General features: G+C 37.6%; 1 protein-coding gene across 16 annotated transcripts in view; it reads left to right on the forward strand.

Annotated features, from left to right (window-relative positions):
• Window positions 1–521: 521 nt before the first annotated feature.
• Window positions 522–15,657, forward strand: part of PTPRK (protein tyrosine phosphatase receptor type K) — a 370,095-nt gene continuing 354,959 nt past the window's right edge. For all 16 annotated transcript variants that reach the window (XM_033053758.1, XM_033053762.1, XM_033053760.1 and 13 more), the window contains exon 1: window positions 522–558. In XM_033053758.1, coding sequence (XP_032909649.1) covers window positions 537–558 — 22 coding nt within the window. In that variant the 5' untranslated portion in view covers window positions 522–536. The remainder of the gene's footprint in view (window positions 559–15,657) is intronic.

Below are 15,657 nucleotides of genomic sequence, written 5' to 3' on the forward strand. Positions count from 1 at the left end.
AGCATGAGTATGGGCACAAAGGGTGGAGGCTGTATTCGGTGTGCCACTAGGTAAGGGTGATGAATATTAAATCATGCCCCTAGGTTTTCCCTTAATCTGTTAACCTGTTTACTGGCAACCCTTTCAATTTGTTCCCCATCAGACATGTCGGGGTAGCTTTCTAAGGCTTCAGAGTTAAGGCTGTGTGTTTTGCTTTAACTCGGGTTGACTGCTTGCTGTTGGTTAGAAAGGATGAAGTGCCCACTCCGTTTTCCTGGGCTCCCTGCAGTTACAGCTGCAGCTAAAAGGTTGGAAATTCTCCAGAATTTTCTATCCACTTTTGGGGGAAGGATGCAATTTATTTTGTTCTGAAGCACTGTGCGATGCTTGTTGCCAGCAGTCCTAGAAGAAAACCAACAAATTGTGCACTGTCATATTCCACCATATGCTGGGTTTAACTAACTCAAATGCCAGTACTCTCTGTAAGCCTCCTCTATGTAAACCTCCTCATTCTTCCTGTGTAATGTCTCCTGCGGCCTCTTTGACCCTTTTTTAATATGTTTTCAACTGCTCAAAAAGGTTAGTGTTACTTTAAAGCGTTTTGCATGCTTGTAGTTGTGACATTGTTTTTCTCCTGTGATTTTAAGAGGTAAAAGGTCAGAATTGGTAATCAAATCTACACTCCTTATTGAACTGAACTTAGAATGTATGCTTCCTCTTTTGCCAATTATTTTGTGTCAGTCTGTTTGTAACTTTCTTTGGATAGCATGTGGAAACCTTTTATAAGCATGAACGTGCTAGAATTAGTGTGCCAGCATGCTGGAAACATTTTTCCTATTGGATTTTTTTTTTTTTTTTTTCCTAAGTAGTCCTCCTCTAGGGTTAGGCAAATAGGGAAGCAGACTGTTAATGATATTACTAATTTTGTGCTGAAAGACTTGAAAATGACAGGCTAATGAAAGAGTTGAAGTGAAACTATTTCAATTTTTTAAATTCAAGGTAACTTTGAGATCCTTCTGGATGACATTAGTCCTGTCTGAAGGTTTCTGTAGTGATTCATAAATTTGAAAGCAGATAGTATTTTTGTAAAAGCAAATCTGTTGTTTGGCATTGTAGCTTAATAAGTCCTTTTCCATGAAAAACTGAAAGTGCTACCTCTCCTAGATGAATCATCCTAATTATATCTTTCCACTGTAATTGCACGTGTAGTATTATTAGGTGGCATTAAAGATGTAAATTATAAACATTGCAGATTTATTCTTCAGATTGTAGTTTCAGGGCTCTGATTTCTTGGTCTTGACAGTATTGCATGGAGGTAAAGACTGCTGTTTCTAATCACGCTTTTATGCGTTCCATGGGCCATTTGGTGCAAACGAGGTTGCAACTGCAATGTTTTGCACAGATACATGTTTTTCTTGGAGAAATCAAGGAGGGATAGTGTTATGGAACTAAAACCCCAGAGTTTATTAACTGGACATACAGAAATTGCGACCCTAAGATTTTTATCTGCGACATTCTGGATTTTTGAAGGTGTCTGAAGTGGACAAATAATAGTAATTAATTTTGGTAATCTGAATAACAGAAATGTGGTCAGGGCCTGGTCTATACAGCCATTCTGTTACCAGCTCTAGTATTACCATTAACATGCACATTTGCATTTACTAGAGATGAAGGTTTTTTGTTGTTAGTGATTATATTTGTTTATTTATTTATTTATTAAATTAAAAAAAACCCCAAAACAATCTTCCCAGGGGCTACTGTGGTCTTAAAAGATTATTTTGTAGAAAATTACACAGGAAACTTGTGTCGTATGCAGTACTGACCTTGCGGATGTAAATACACAAGCATCTGATTTTGACAGACTACTCTTAGAAAACGCTACTTTTTAAAAATACCTTTTCCTGGCTTAATCACCTGAACTTTTAGAATTGTTTTCTCCTGTGCCTAAACTTTGAGTCAGGTTTTGTACTTCAGCAGCATTTAGAACAGAATCCCTGTATAGAAATGTTATGGTGCTCACATTGTGAACAGGGAAATCGGACTTGAACATACAGATTTGAAAATCCTCTCATTTTTTCGTTTCATTTGAGTAGGGTTGGATATATCTTGGAGAAACAACAGAAAAATTTGTATTATTGTTCTCTATTGTGTAGGCAAACTAGAATCTGTGCTGCTGATTTATTCTTATATTTGTCGTTCATGGCCAGTTTGGGAAATAAAGGGGTTCTCTGGGAAGAGACAAACCCAGCTTAGAGAGGTTACTGTGCTGTACTTGTCAGTACAGTCTGGATTTTGTCTCTCTTTATGGGAGAGCACTGTGATGTATCTGAGAGGTGTTTGTTGCATTTCTGACAGTGTAATAAATATTCATTATGCTACATTTTGTTGTTAAATACCAAAATACATTAACGTTAAATATGTAATGATAAATACAGTTTTTGCCAAAACCCGCTACCTTTTTTTATTACTTGGCCCTTATAATATTCACTGGAGATGAACTTAGAGTTACAGGTCTCACAACACTGTCTACTAGTGCTAAGTAAGGCATTATTGTAATACTTCTGGGACACATCAGAGTAGATACCTCCATTTTCTCACCCTTCCTGTTTAATTAATTTTTGTTGGTCACTAATTCTTTGTCAATCCCTTTGTTCAAGTCACGGAAGGAGGATGAGACCAGTAGGATTTATTTAAATTACCTATAATGTTCCCATTGCTATCTATATAATAACTAAATGCTTTATGAAAGCTGTGAAATTTGATGTAATAACTTCCCTGTTTTTTAAAGAAGGTTTGTGGGATTTAATACTTTCTCTCAGACAGTGTCTGCAAATGAGTAGCAGAATGCATGACAGAAGAAGAGAAATAGTGTTGAGAATGATGCAGATAAATGCATTTTGCAATCTATCATGTTACAAAAGCAAAGTGTCTCTTGGAGGTAACAGGAAACATGAAATTGTAAGTGCTTACAAGCTGTAGTTACAAACTGAAATGTAGGGGAATGGCAGTTCATCTTTTTTTGAAAAGTTGTCACTTTGAAATGCCTAATTCTGACTAATGGGCTGGTACTGTGCTTCACTGCAGACTGTCATTCTTTCTTTGGGTCTGCAGTGGGAAAGCCTCTAACTGTGAGCAGTGAAGAAGTAATCTTCCTCTTCACTGACTGCTACGCTTTACCTGTTCCCTTTGAGAACTTGCTTTTATATGTTCCTCTTGATTTTTCTGTGTCGTTTCACTCTTCCATTTGGCTTTTGTTCTTGCAGGTAGTGAAGTAAAGTTTAGAAGTTACCAAGTTTTGTAACTTCCGAGCACTAGTACAAAAATCTGAGGACTTCTGCTTTGAGTCGTGGTCAAAGTACAGATAAAGAGAGAACCTTAGCTATGTAACTACTAAGTTTTGGCACAGATTTAAACCTGGAACTTGTTTCAACTTTCAAATATTTCTAACAAAGCAATTTTTGAGGGAGTTTGTGTGCATGTTTTTGTTGTTTCTGTAGAGTTGTGTGATTGACATTTCCTACACAAAAAAGTGTCTAATTTCCCATCTCTAAAAAGCTTATGAACTGGAACACAAGAGAACCTGTGGAGCAGTAACTTAAATCAAGGAGATAAAAGAATGAACAGGAAAAACATATAATCTACTTCTGAGTTAGATGAAATTCCTTATTTTATTCTCAGATTTTAAAGGTATATTTAATCAAAGCTTAGTAGAAAACCTACCTATTTTAAGTAGCAATTTTTATGGGAAACAGGAAAGCTGAATATAGAGCAGGCTTTCAGCAGATAATTTATTATGCAGTGTGCAAGAACATATGAATGGAATAACATAAATTAGCAGAGAAGGCAAAAGTGCCATTTTTCATAGAGATTGAATTTACCGGACAGCATTAACATTGTAAACATTTTAGCAGAGGTCAGTGTTAGCCAAGCAATGATTTATAGGGAATGGCATAATTTCTTTTGGTCAACACACAAAGTAAGGTTTAATTTCCATCTGTATTTGCTTATTACATGCTAGTGTTTCTTCCACTCCCTCCTGGTCCCTCACCCCTCCCCCCACCCCACAAGCATTCCAAAGATAGCCCAATACTCTTGGGTAAAATCAACATGAAGGCTCTGGAGCGCTTGTTTTAAGAAAGAGATTAGATTTGTTTGGACAGGAATGTAGAGTTGAGTTGTTCATAGCATGGTGTCACGCAAGTGCATGCAAATTGTTCTAACAAACAAAGTTGGACACATTTTATTTTACATGTGATGTTGTTACAAGATCTGTTTCTATAAGTAGCCTATGTTTGAGATAGCGGAAAGCATCAATTTCAGATGTTTGTAAGCCACATTTGCAAATTACAGAAGTTGTGTGTGGGTGGCTTATTTTGTTTGTTTGTTTGTTTTCTTTTGGGTTCAGTTTCCTTTTATTTTTTTTGTTATGAGAATTGTGGTTAATTTTTTTAAATGAAAATAATTCTCTGTAATTATATGTGCATTACTTACAAATGCAACATTAACCTGATGTTTAACCACAAAATCAATATGTTTTTACAGATGTTTAAATAGTGTGATTTTTGTAGGCATTGTACATGTGCGTACTATCTTTTTTTTGTTTTGTTGAGATGGAGTCTTGGATGATAGTCATAGGTACAATTAGGTACAACCAGCAGAAATGCACGAAAATGAAGAACATATTTTTTCTGATAAAACACGTGTATTTTCATGTATTAATTTTTTGACTGCAATTCAAATTCTCTTGGACTTTCAAGCTCCATATACAGAGCAATTGTCTTTAAAGCTGGGTCCAACATTTTCAGAAGCAAACCCTATTTGTCAGTAACCAGGAAGCAAAATAAAAAAAGTCATTGGAGAAAAAGTTTTAAGAAAAGACTCAAGATGAGTGCTTTGCTTCTCCCTACCTTGCACAGAAGTGTCTTCTTCTTCTCAAGTCATTTAATTGTGGACATGAAGGGATTTTTGCTGTGGCCAAACTGTCTTTTCCTAACTAGCTGGGACCTATCTGAATGATGGATGGGGGAGGCTTTGCTTGCTGCAGTGGAGTCTTAACTTTCTGCTGGAAGAGCTCATGTAGCCAGGAAGCTGAGTGAAAGCTGTAGGTGTTGGCAGTGTGTGATATCTCCTTCTGGTACTGCAACCCATGAAGACCCTGTTCTCTAGGGAGGCCTTCAGGAAGGCAGATGACAGGAAGAGATAGTGGACGGATAAATATCCAGGTGACCTCTGCTCAGCTTGCAGGCTCTCAGGCTTGGTGCGAAGCAGGCATTTTGTAGATACCTGATGGTTTGGTTTTTGGCTCGGACGATGCTGTGTCAAAATGCTTTTCTATTTCACTAAAAACTGTTATGGTCTGGGGGAAGCTGCTGTTGGAAGCTCAGTTGGCATGAGCTTGTCATACTCTTGGTTTTTGTGTCTCCTCAGTTTTTTGGTTTCTCCACCTGCCTTGATCCACCCTTTCTTTCCTCTTTTGGTTGGTGGGACGAAAAGAAGCGTTAAAAAAAGAAAAAAAAAAAGTTCTCATTAATTTCCAATTTTTTTGTATTTTGGTGGTGGTTTTTTTTGTTGTTGGTTTGCTTTGGTTTTTTTGGTTGGTTTTGTGGTGGGTTTGTTTGTTTGTTTGTTTTTTCAGTTTGTTTGGGTATTTTTGTTGGTTTGGTTTGGTTCTGTTCGGTTTTCTCTACCAAAACCCGTTCCTCTCGGGACCACCCCCACCAGCCCTTCTCCCGGCTTTCGGAGCATCTCCGGGAGCCGCTGGGGCTCCGGGCCAGGAGGTGGCGGCAGAGAACTCGCCGCAGCCCGGACTCGCTCCCCGCCGAGCCGCGGCCGGAGCGCCGCGCCCGCCCCGGGACCCGCACAGGGGTCCGGCCCTCCCTCCGTCCGGGAGCTGACAACGGGACAGGCTTTTTCTCTGAACTTTTAATTTTATTTATTTTATTTTATTATTTTTTTTTAAGTTTGAGATTTCATTACCACAAACTAGGGAGAAGTAGCACAGCAAATCTGTGCATCTTCTTGTTAATAAACATATTCTTCCAGACCCAGAGTATACAGCGTAGACGAAGAGTGACTGGGCTATTTAAGGTTGTGTGAACTTTTCCTGTCCCAAATTCCTGATCTGTCCTCTCGTCTTGCAGAATTGGAATGGCTTGGATTTTGTTTAACCAGCCATCCCCTTTTCCCCACAGGTTTGTAGAAATTCGTGAGTTGGAGGTGTGAAACTGGAGAAATGTTAAAAGTTAAGGAAAACCCATTAACTTTATTGGAAAGCAGAAATAGCTGGGAGTTTGAATGAGCAATCGTAGCAGTGCAGTACCTCCTCTCCTCCCACTTCTGTCTTCATGCTGTCACAAAAATGTAAATTTCATTTGACCAATTTAGAAGCCTGTGCAACTAACTTGTGCCATATGAGTACTAGTTCTCACACCCTGTCTTTCCCAAGCCCCACAGCCTGCTTGGGGAAGGCCATTCTGCACACTGGTACAGCTTGAGATTCCTTGGTCAGTACATCAGACACATGCCCGGTAACAGAGCACCAAGCTGTCCTGCTCTTTTTGGATTCTCTTGTCGGTCTAGAGATGGGCACAGGGAATGAGACACTGGTGGTGTAGGGCTGCTGTTGTCTGCAGACAGGATGCCCACAGCCTTTGCAAGGGCCAGTGACTTAGTCGGTGTGCCCCCCTACCCTTCCAAAATGTGGGGGAGGCTGGAGCTGACCTCCTCAGCCTTTGGTGGGTGAACTTCAAGGGGATCCCCTCTGGCTCTCCAGATACTTCTTAATTATCTTAGCTCTATGGAGCCACCTACACTAATTTTTAGGGAATTTTACTTTTCAAATTGTATGATTCAGTATTTTTCAATCTAGTCAAGAAACAGTGAAAATAAACAGTATCTTCAGTGCTAACTCGAATAAAAATGCTAGTTGCATATGTTGAACCATTTTCTGTTTGACTCCTAGGACTTTGAAAATAGTTTCCTATTCAAAGTTATAATTAGCATAACTTGTTATTATTTAGTAATTGTGATATCTTATGTTTTATGTCATCTGTATCTAGTGTCGAATTGCTTCCACAGAAGAACAAAGCAGTACAGTTTTTGTAGTTTCCCTTTTCTGCTCCTTTCCCTCCATTTTGAAGTTTTGAAATGCTCTACAAAGCTCTCCTGGAAAATCAATTTGCTGTTTGTGTTGGTTTAATGCTTAACACTCACTGCGTGTCCTTTGTACCCACAGCTGTGGAATGCTCTGCTGCAGTTGAATTTGTGCATTTTCTGACATGCAAACTACAGTGAGAAACTTCCTTATGAGAGGAAGGGATTTAGGTTTGTTTTTAGTGTTTAATATTTTTGAAAGTATGTTTCAGGATTAACAAAGATTTATGTCCAATCTTATACAACAGTTCTGATGTTGGAGTTTGATTATTAATTTTATATTCCACTTAGTAAACATGCAACCACTTTGGATTTTAGAACAGAAGTGCTACTACATTTACATTAGTACCTGCCACCTCTTTTAAGGGGGAACCTGAGGTAGGGAGGAATAGAAATTGGCGTGTGCTATGTCTTGTAAAAGTTAAGTGATTTAGTTAGTTTCCTTGATTATTATTTCTGTTGTTGTTTTCCACACTGTAGGGAAGAGTGAGTTATCCAAAAATTGTGTTAATTAATACTTCTTGTACTTTGTGTGGCACAGCAAGACTGACAGGCCTTTTTGAGAACTTGCTGTTTATCTCTAATAAATCTTTTCAGGCAACTTACTCATGTAGAATCTGCTTTGTCAGAAGGAGAAAAGGAGACTCAGGGAGGCAGTGGGAATATTGCATAGATATTTTGAGTTGCAGTCACTATTTATGATAAAATCTAAGATTTTTTAGGGGCTTATTTTCCCCTCTTTAAACTTTTTTTCAGAAAGCAGGAATATTACAAGAATATAATACACTGTAGTTTCCAAACTTCCAAGTTTCTAGCAGTTTCTAAATATCAATTTTGCTGATAATTTCTCAAGGACCATCAACTACTTCAAAGTAGTTACTGTCCTTTTGAAATCCATGCCAAAAATAGCAATAAGCTAGGAAACAACAGGAGAAGGAAACCTTGTAGTTGTTTGCATGCATCTCGGGACTAGCTGAGTATGTAACTATAAGGAACAAATTCCTAGTGGCAAGGCTTTGAAGAATATTGTAAGAGACATTAGTTAATTTAAATTGGAATTTAATTTTGAAATTGATAAGGGACAACATGTTTATAAAGAAGAAAACACTTTCTTTACAGGTATGCCAAATTGCAAGTGGGGAAATTAAAATTAGTTTTAATAAAAGTGAAAAAATCTGAACACTAACTGTGGCTCTAGTTGTAAATCCTTTAAGAGATTTAGTGAAGTTGCTAAGAATGGGAGTCATGCATTTAATCTGTTGGAAAGAGTTCTGTGGGTCAGAGAGTCTCCTGAGCGCTCCTAGACCACGTGAAGCTTACAGGGTAGAAGCAAAGTCCGTCGTGGCAATGTTGCCCCATAGAGAAGTCTTACCAGTAATCATTTTTTAACTGAGGGCTATTATCAGTGGCTGCTAACAAAAAGGAAGAGTTTCCTTTTGAGATAAGACTGGAAAATTTCCAAAAACTCAAGGTGTGGAAATGTGTGTGTGTATTTATAAATGTATTGTAGACATTAGTTGGTTCCAATACCGGCTGTTGTCATTGAAATGAGCAACTTCTGAAAGTTGTTTTTTTTTCTCTTGGTGTTGGTGCTTACTGTCTTTTTCAAGGATTATGTCAGGAGAGGATTCCACCCAGTGCATGCAAGAGGTCGTAGGGTATGAACAGAACAAATATGTGGTATTGAGACACAGAACTGCATGCTAATAAGGGCAAGCCTGGACTTTGAAGGACTCTGTTTGTGACCTCTGATGTGCCTGCAGGGAGACACTACACAGACTTGTGCAGTGTTTCGAACTAATCAGATCTGTGCAATAATACTTCTAAAGCATTAGAGTGTTGGAGTGAGCCTGCCAGGATGTCCACAAATACCTCATCAGCATTGTCTAGTGGTGCTCTGGAGAAAAACAGGTTTAGGTTGACAGCAATTATAATACAGTTAACGAGGAGGGTGCAGCTTAAACTCAGACCTTGAGGGTAGAGTCCACTGTAATAGGATTTTCAAAGTATGTCAGAAGATAGGAGATAAAAAGATATGCTATTGATAGAGGCTTTCATAACAGCTAATCAAAGGAGGTAGTTTCCATGAAGAGCAGCTGCTTATACAGAGTGCTTTCAAAGACAAATGAAGAGGTCGAACTGTGCAGTGCAGGGCAGTGCTGCACTATCCTTTAAGAGGGGAAGGTGACTCTTTAACACATTAACAGTCCTTCTGGATTCAGAGAGTGAAGGAAAATCATTAAAGCAAAGATGACCTACTTTAGTAATTTTTGCTATATTCACATGTACTTCTGAGACTGATGTCTATTGGCTGTGGACTGGGCAGCATTGTACTGGAGACATATTCCATTAAGCTCAAGGAGCAAAATATTTACCATCTTTTCATTTATTCAGATTTGGAATACCCTTAGAAGTGCTTTGATAATATGGTGAGAGGAGTAAAGCAACAACTCAGCGTGTATCTGTGTGTATCTTTGTGTATGTCTTTGTGTATTGTGTATAAGGTTTTATTTTTTTGTGATGACATGAATGACATATTTGTTTTACTGGTTGTTTTTTTTTAAAAAAAAAAAGGTTTTATGGTGTGTTCCACCTTTTTGATTTCTGTAAACTGAATTACTGGAGTCTTATTATCACTCTCTCATGTGAGTCTCGGTCTTATGACAATATGAGAGAGGTTTTTTCCCCAAAAACCTGGGGACAGTATGTTGTTAGTAGCCTCACAGATCTATGTTTCAAAGCCTGAACAGCAAAATTACTGACTTCAAGGAGGGGAACACTGAAAGACTTTCAATCCCTGCAGGGAGATTTCACAGCAGCATTTGCTGTGCTGCTAGTCCACTTGTAGACACCAGTGCTGGCTTCAAGTCTGCTGAAAACATGTTGCGCTAATTTTAATGAAACATTAGTTTAATGGGCTAAAGTTATACCTGAAATCGGTTGTGGAACACTTGTAGACCTGTGTCCATCCACCTAGAAAGTTAAGTTTATGGTAACTGTAGAGGGATCTTTTCCTGTGGTGCCTGCAGTCTCAAAGGAGTCATAATTCAGTTACACATTTAAGTGAAATATGGCTGCAGATCTTGTTGGACTTCAGCTGTGCAGCAACAATGAGAAGCAGCAATTGGTGATGGTGTTTGTTCAGAGCAGTGATAACTTGACAACTCTGAGGAAAAGGCCCAGAGCAGGGTGGTGAAGTGCAGTCCTAGAAGACTTATGCTTTGTACATTTGGTGGCAGGGTGTGCATGTATCTGTCACTTCAGCAACTCTTTCAGGGCAAAAAAGTAGTTTGTTGTTTTGAGAAAATATTTTCAACCTAGCTACAAAATTATTGGCACTAAGGTGAAAGCCTTGACTACCTAAAGTTGGCTTTCATTTTCGGATTATTTTCCAAATATATCCAAAAGAGTGCACATTGACGTTTACAGTGCGGTCACTATAATGCAGAATTACTCTATCCTGTGTCTGGTCGTGTTGCATTCTTCAGTGGTTAGGACAGCATCTGTGTTGGCAGAGCGTGCTGTCTAGTTGGTTTTCTTCAAAGGAGAAAATGTCAATGGAATTAAAAAGGAAATGGTAGCCACCTTCAGATAAGAATTTCTTGCACTAATTTCTTTCTGTTGCTTGTTCCATGTGGCAGAACACATAAACAGATGGAAATACCAGGCCTGCTTCAATGTTGGCTGATCACATGCCTCAGTATAAGAAGGAATTCTTGAAATTCTTCTGCTAGTCACTGTGAAGATATTAAAAAAATGATGCCTAGTGGCCAAGCAACAAAAATTTGACCTCCTGTTATTTGTACTTTGACCTGTTATATAAACTATTTGATTGTACTAGGAAATGAAGTAAATTTTTTGAAAACTTAAACCCAGAGACCCTAAGCATGCTCCAAAGACAGTCTTTAGGGATTGTCACCATTATTTGTTTTTGTCACCTGATATTGGAAGCAGTATAATGAAATAGCTGAAGATTCTATATCTCTTCTGTGATCTGTTATGTCTGACTATGGAAATATCAAGAGATTTGTGTTAATGTTACCACCCTTTGAAAAGGGCAAATGATCAACTTAAATTTAAAACATAGCAAGCTGACAATATTTTTGAACTTGGCCCGAGAATCGTGTACTTGACACTGTAATGCATAGGAGATACTTTCCTGTTTACAAACTAATTGAAAACAGAAAACACTTTTTTTTTTCCCCCCCAGAAAATAAAAATGTCGTATACTACACAGCACAGCAAAACATGCTATAGGGTAGGAAACATTTCGTTGTGATATACAAGAAATTATTTTTTGTCAGTTTTAAGCATATGTATATATAGAGGTGTACAATAAGCTGTATGCCCCCTGGAATTGGAAGAATTTTATTAGACAGTTCAGACATACCAGTTACTTCTGTGTTTGCCATGAGACCTTCCAATTGCAGCTTTTAACCATCTTTTAAAATGCAAGTGAAATGGGAATTATTAGAAAATTTGATGACTGACCAACCACTACTTTATAATATTATGGTGTGCTAATGTTAGGATCTTAAGTGCTCACTAAAAAGTTCATTTAATCTGTGAAAGTTTTTGTATTGGGAAGTACTTTATTCTGTATTTGAATATTAGTTTTTATAACTTGCCATATATTTTTCTACCCTGAATGCATCAGTCAAATATTTTTGTAAGTATATTGGAATAGACTGCAGCCTTTTTTGTCTACAGATTGAGGCTGAGCTTTACATTGTTGATTTAAGTTGTATCTCTCAACAGGTTGTTTTTTTTTTTTCCTTCATCTTTAAAACAAAACAAAAAACCCTAAAACCTATATAACTTGAAACACCTCAACAGTTATGTTTATCACTCTAGGTTGTACAGCTAAAGCATCTTCAGATATGTAAGTGTTCAGATAAGAAAATTACATTCCCTTGGTACCTTCATTTAGTAAAATCCCCTTTTTTCCCTCATTTTTACCTTTATCCCTCACTCAGCCTCTCCAACCCCTAGGTTGGTCACTATTCCTTAAGATAATATGTAGAATTAATCACTGTGTGCAGATTTGCAAAGAGTATTCTAGTTGTGATGAAGCAGTGGACATTCTTAATGTTGAAAAAAGTGAAGGAGGAGGACACCTGCAAAAAAATTCACCTTCGTTTTAAAATCAAGTTTTATATTCAAGTCATCTTCAAGCTGGGTTGAGATTCTTAGTTGTTCTCTCTGAATTTTATTTAATTAATCAAGGAATTAATTTTTATTTAGTTAATCAAGGAATAGCTGAAGAGTAGCTAACTATTAAGCTATTCTTAATGGCTATTCTATTAATAGCTAAGGGCTAATATAGCAGTCAGCTCACTGATTTCTTTTTTCCTTGCCAATCTAAGTCTCTTTTCCCTTGCTTCTCTTGCACTGCATACAGCTGATCCCACTGACTGAAGATGCTAACAGAGACTAAAGCATTTCCCACCAGTTATTCATAACACTGGTATAATGATATATTTGTTTTATGCAATATGCTTCTAGCTATGTTTAACTTCCCCCTATTTTTAGAGATTGTGCTTAGAACATTTTAAATTAGCTTAGAATCAGATGTCTTCCTCCAACATAGTATAACTGAACCCTTTAAAATTAACAGAATGTGTTCTAATAGAATTGAAACACCTGTGGCAATTGCCTGAGTTTGTAGGTGTAGTCCTCTTCCTCTAACTACAAAAGTTATAGGTCAGAAATGTACTTTATTACACCTATGTCTATGTTTAATGTGCCTGATATAAAATGGAGAAAAGAGAAACCAGGAACTGTTGTTGATTGTCCTCTCAAATAATGAGTTTCGTTGTATTTTTCAGTCATTTGTTACCTTGTTATTTAGTGAGCCAGATTCCTTTTTTCTGGTCAAGCTAAAAGCTTAGGAGCTGAACAATAATCTCTCAGTATACCATTAATGGGCTTGTCCTCAGTATGGATGCTTCAAAAATGCGTTTTTAAAATTCATGGAATCTGTAATACAGCATTGCTGCTGCGTTTAGCAGGAGTTAAGGAACTTCACAAATTCTGTCACCCATGCAGTTAAACCTTTTGGTCCTTGGCTTATCGGAGCCAGGAAGTTGTCTGTTTCCATTTGTAAAATAGCTGTGACTAAAGGTGGTCTTCTGGGGAAAGGTTAAAAGTTCCTTGCATTAGGAAGTGTGGCATCCTTCCACACAGATTTAATATTTGCTGAAAGGAATTAATGTGTGCTTCTGGTGGAATCCTCAGTTAGGTTGAAGTCTACCTACTCTCATGGTGGATTAAAAAAGAGCCAGGGAGAGTAGTCTGGCTGCTACTTACCACAGTCGGGTGAATACAATCTCCAGCTGTTAGTTCCACCTTCCAACTCTCAAATCCTTTAGTTTTAACTTGTTTGCCCTTTTTCACTAAGCCTATGAAATATAGATGAAAAAAATAGTTAACCTGTTTTACTTTTTGAAAAGAAAATCTGGCATAGGGAATACTCACATTTTTATTCTTCCTGTAGCATAGATTAGGAAATGGGATTTAAGTGATTTTTAGCAGTCAGGCAAAGGCCAGTGATGAAAGCAGTATGGGCAGTCTACAATGCAGGTGTATGGGGGGACAGGTAGAAGTCAGACCACCTTCCTCACTATCTCTTCCTGGAGACGTCTACTCCCAGTGATTATATTTTGGATGATTTTACTGTTCTGTACTCGAATGTACAGGACTTGAATTTTTTCCTTAATGAAGAGCATGAAATAACTTGTAGGGCTACAAAAGGAAAGATTTATATCATTTGTAAGTAGATCTTTCCTCTTTATAATGACAACAACCCCAACACAGGAAGTTTTATGGAAGTAGGAAATTTACTGGGGACATGGTGGTACTCGTGGAGGAGGATCCTGAAGGATGTTTTCAGTTGTGTAATAAAAACTTGTTATTTGTACATACTGTGTGTATTGCTGTCACAAGAGGAGGGTTTTGACTTCTGTTCTACTCATTTGTGTCGTTTTTCTGATGCCAGTGGAAGGATGAGTGGCCCTGTCCTCAGACACTTTTTCAGGGACAGCATCTGCTTATGCTCACTGGTTTCACCAGAACTAATGCAGCTTTAGCATAGATCTTGACAGGCTTGAATGCTTGTCAGTGTTGTTTTCCTTTTATTCAAATTTGGCACCTAATGCATTCAAAGACATGCTGGCAGATCACTTAATTGAGAGTTTTGTATTTCCTTGGTTAGAAAGATTTGCTGAAATAGGATATGCTTGACAGATTGGTTGCAGATCTCCTAGGGGAAGAGATGCCATTACCAGTGGTTTAAATGCCAGGTTGTAGATGTATAGTTGTAAATATGGATATATTTTCATCGCATCTTAGATTAAAAATTATTTAAGCTGTGATCTCAGTCAGAAAATAAAAAAAAATAGATATTGGCACTTTTCTGTTAAAATGGGCTGTATAATTATTTAACTCTGTAGTCATTGTTTAGTTTAACCTGTGTTATTTCCATTGGCCATTTTGTGCCCTGGATAAGTATTGTGAACTGGGAATCAGAAGTCGTAGATACAGGGGATTTTAATGACTTCGTTCATGGTCTACTGGCACACAAAATAAATTTATCTGATTGCCTCTCAGTTTTTTACTTCAAGAAAGTCAGGGAATTGATTGAGGAATAAGACAAGTACTCTAGGAAAACGCCTTTGTAAGGCAAATCTGTGGTTTTTTTGCAGACTGCAGGTATTTCACTTATGCTGTGTAGTCTCAAAGGAGAATTGGAGTGTGATGCTCAGTTTGACAGCCAATTATGTGCTCTTGTGGGATTGCTAAGTGAAATTGGCTAATTGTTAATGAGGCTACTTATTCTTGCTTGTACTTTAGTTCCTTTGTAATAACGATTGCAAGAGGTTTAGGACATGACATAGTCTTAAGGAATGTAGATAAATAAAAAGGTACTTGCAGTCTTGCTTTGGCTTCAGAAAGCAATTTTTCAGTAATCATAGATGTAGGAATAGGGTATAGAAAATTACTTTGTAGGAGTCTGAAACTTATATTTAATGAACAAAACCAACAAGACAAAACTATTGTGAATTTCTGTGAAATTTACTTGCAGTAAATTATAATGAAAGCTTTATTTCTGTGATTCAGGTAATAGGATATTGGGTTTTTTAATTTGAGATCACAAGTGCTTATGTGGCCCTGGTTCAGTAGTCAAAATGGTGACACATGATAGGGAAAATGAGATAACGCAACATCCCAGAATGGTTAATCCAAATTTATGTTTAGTTGCAGAAGAATGAAAGAACAAGTACACACAGAGAGGCTGAGTCATTATCTTGGTTTCGTAAATAACCCTTTCCCAGAAGCAGCATTAACATGGTCACACATGGGGCTTTTGTCTTAGAGTTCCCATGAAGGTTTAGATTTTAAGGGATAAATTAATGAATCTTGCTATCTCTGTCATGACTGGGATTACGAAATAATAAATAAAAATGCTACTTGCATAAACAAAACCATTTGGATGCCAGTGGACAATGAAATGTCCAACTTTATTAT

This window comes from Catharus ustulatus, chromosome 3 (assembly GCF_009819885.2).
Source record: "Catharus ustulatus isolate bCatUst1 chromosome 3, bCatUst1.pri.v2, whole genome shotgun sequence".
NCBI lineage: Eukaryota > Metazoa > Chordata > Aves > Passeriformes > Turdidae > Catharus > Catharus ustulatus.